Source organism: Olea europaea, chromosome 1 (assembly GCF_002742605.1).
Source record: "Olea europaea var. sylvestris chromosome 1, O_europaea_v1, whole genome shotgun sequence".
Taxonomy (NCBI): domain Eukaryota; kingdom Viridiplantae; phylum Streptophyta; class Magnoliopsida; order Lamiales; family Oleaceae; genus Olea; species Olea europaea.
The window spans coordinates 29,025,620-29,028,845 of NC_036237.1; the positions used below are offsets into that span (position 1 = coordinate 29,025,620).

General features: G+C 31.9%; 1 protein-coding gene across 1 annotated transcript; it reads right to left on the reverse strand.

Annotated features, from left to right (window-relative positions):
- Window positions 1–306: 306 nt before the first annotated feature.
- LOC111396889 (kiwellin-like) lies at window positions 307–1,060 on the reverse strand. The gene has a single exon (XM_023023525.1). It carries the CDS (start codon window positions 1,058–1,060, stop codon window positions 419–421), a length of 642 nt encoding a protein of 213 aa, XP_022879293.1. The 3' UTR covers window positions 307–418.
- Window positions 1,061–3,226: the final 2,166 nt, after the last annotated feature.

Here is a 3,226-nt window from a genome sequence, read left to right on the forward strand (position 1 = left end):
ATGCACATATGGCATCCCTTCATATCGTTTACAAATTGTCATGTCTTCGATTTGCTCACTAAATTTTTAAAACATCTTTGATTACTCAATAAACTTTAATGTGGTCAAATTTTGGTCACTAAACTTATAAAAATGAAGTCGACGTGTTGTTCGTTAAACGTACAATTCATTTATTTACATATCATTACGACTTTTTATATATCAATCGACAACACTTTTTATATAACGATAAATTCAAAAGAAAAGAAATGAGAGAGACTACACATACAAGGATAACACACAATAAGCGATGGGTTGGTATTATTTTGATAATATTTTACTCATATGGGATCTGCTCATTCGACTATTCTGCAGAGGTACATATGGCAAAAGTCAAAAGAAATTGTACATAGACCAGATTAGTAAGCAGACCCAACATTCAGGCCGTGGACCATGTAACATCAACAATACCCAAGTCTTCGTTCAACCCTAAAGCTTTCCACACTGCGTCAGATCCATCAACTATGTTATTTTTACACGGTGGTTGATATGCATGTTCTTTATCACAACCATTCATGGAGTCACACTCATCCACCACCTTCGCCGTTGTGCTTCGTCCATTGTTAGCGGTGATACGTATATTCTTCCCGCACCTCGATCCACCGGAATACCATCCGGTGGAGAGTGCGACTATGTTTTCGGTGTTATTATGGTAATTACCGTCGCATTCTGACGGGCCTCCACCATCCCCGCCCGCACTAAAATCATTCAGTGTAAGTTGGGCCGGTGTAGAGGAGGTGACGGGTGGCGAGCACTGGTATTTCGGGTAGGATTGTCCATTGCAAACGAGGGTGCCGGATTGCTGGCAGCTGCCGGAAGGGGACGGAGAGGTTCCCCCTTTGCATATATGAGTTCCGACATCAGGATCATCGGTGCATTTTCCACCGATGCAAATCAATTGGCCGGAGCAGTCATTCAAGGTGCTGCATGGACCATTGCAGGAAGAAATGGCATTTCCAGGCGAAGATAGGTAGAGGGTATAAAACATCATAAGCAAAGAAATTAATACAAGATTTGCCATTGTGTGTGCCTATGTGAATGGTATGGGATTAAGGAGTTTGCATGGGATATATATAGTGGTATATGATATGGACGACTTTATAGACATGGCCATTGATTACAAATATGACGAATCAAGATAAATTTAAGTGGGACAATATTATATATATATGTACGTCAGTACGTGTGATAAGATCGTTCATTTAAATCATAAACAATTAGAATGCCGAGTGGGCAAAAGAGAGAAAAATAAGTAGATGGTGTTGCGACATGAGTGGTTTAAGGTTCGAGGTGTCATGAGAGCTCGGCGAGAACATTAGCTTTAAATGATTATTTTTTGTTAAAAATTGGAAACAAAATTAGCTACTTATTTTCACATGAGAGTTACATTAAAAAAATAAAATGAAAAATTAACTTCTCTTACTCAACATTTTGCTACATATCAAATACGGATAATCTATTGACGTCGATCTTACCAAGTCAAGAAATAATGACTTGCTTATGAGTTTACTCCAATTGCATGAAGTCAAGACTGTGTGTTACGGGGTATTGTCCCTTCCTACTTATGAAGAGAAAATTGGCAACAACGACTAATTCTTGCGGGGAAATTTTTCTCCTTGTTTTTTTTGACCTTGATGAATTAATATTTTTACGTTTTTCATTATTATCGTAGTTCTATCGACATATGTAATGAGTAACTTTGTTTATAAAATTAAGTGCTATTGGATATGCCCTAACTCTCTCCAACAAACACTTAGCTCCGTGGGGATTAAAATCAGATTTTTAAAAGATTGTGATAAAACCTGATGAAATGTGTGATTGAAAAGTTGTGTGTCCCAAAAATATATGAAAAAAATTTATTCTTGACTTTGACTTGAATTAAATTCTTAATTATAATTTTCATGAAACAAGAGCATAATTTTATATGGGAAGCAGCAAAGTTACTCATTACATGTTAGTAGAAATTTGACAATATTAAAAACCATTCTCTTCAAATGGAAGAAACCATACCCCGTGACACACGGTCTTGACTTCGTGCAATTGTAGTTTGGCATGGTTCATTTGGTGCAATTTTTATGATTTTTAAATTTCTTTTTTTCTCCGTCATTTTATACTATGACAAATATTAATTTATATTATATTAATATGGTTTAACTTTATAATTTAATTATTATTAACATTTATAATAAATTGTAATCAAGTAATAAATAATATTATCGTTACCTAAATGTAATGCTTTATTTATTATTAATAAATGTGATATTTTAGGTAACTGGTCAAAATTGAACGTGCATTGCACGTTATTCTGAAATACTTTATAAGTTATGTAAAAGTAATATTTGATACTAATTTGTTGCAATGATTTGTTGAGTCTCAAACAAACTACAGAAAATAAAATTTTTGATAGAATTTTAAGAGAATAAAATTGTACTCTCAAAATTTAACTTCTATGTTTTAATTTTTTTTGATGATGCTAACTACAAATGAACAATATTTTTATACTATATTTGATACCTAATAATTAATTACTAATACATAAATTTAAACACCTATTAAATTTTTTTCATACATGAATAGAAATGAAGTTATCTATATTAATTATAGATTTATATAGGTCAAGATCCATTAAGTCAAGATTCATTGAGTTTAGATTACTGTCAGTATTAATTAATTAAGAATTAATAACAAGGAATTCATACATAATAAGAATTTTTAGAATTTATTACATAATTGAAAAACGAAAAATAAGGTATTATTGAAATAATTGAATTATAGTGAATTAAAATCGTTCAAAAAATTATTCTCACTTGACGTAATAATTTATGATTAACGTGTTAGTTGGGGTTTTATCTTAAGGGAGCAGTGCTCATAATACCATTTTGAACTTCCTTTTTTCCAAAACTAAAGCAAACTTTGATTGACTATGAAACTGGAAAAAATATTCCATTGGATGTTGGGATTTTTTTCTCATCTTTTATTGTGAAAATTGTGGAATTTTTCCAAAAAATGAAGGTTTCATTCTTCTAATAATCCAAAAATAATAATTAGATTTTATATTTCTTCATTGAATGTTGATATTTTTCCTTATCTTTTACCATGGAAATTGTGGAAAATTTTCGACAAATGAAGGTTTCATTCTTCTAATAATCCAAAAAGAATTGCAATGGGCCATGGCCAATCGGAAAAG

Excerpts from the sequence above, each read along its gene's own strand:
- LOC111396889 (XM_023023525.1), bottom strand. The coding sequence starts at position 1,060 with ATGGCAAATCTTGTATTAATTTCTTTGCTTATGATGTTTTATACCCTC.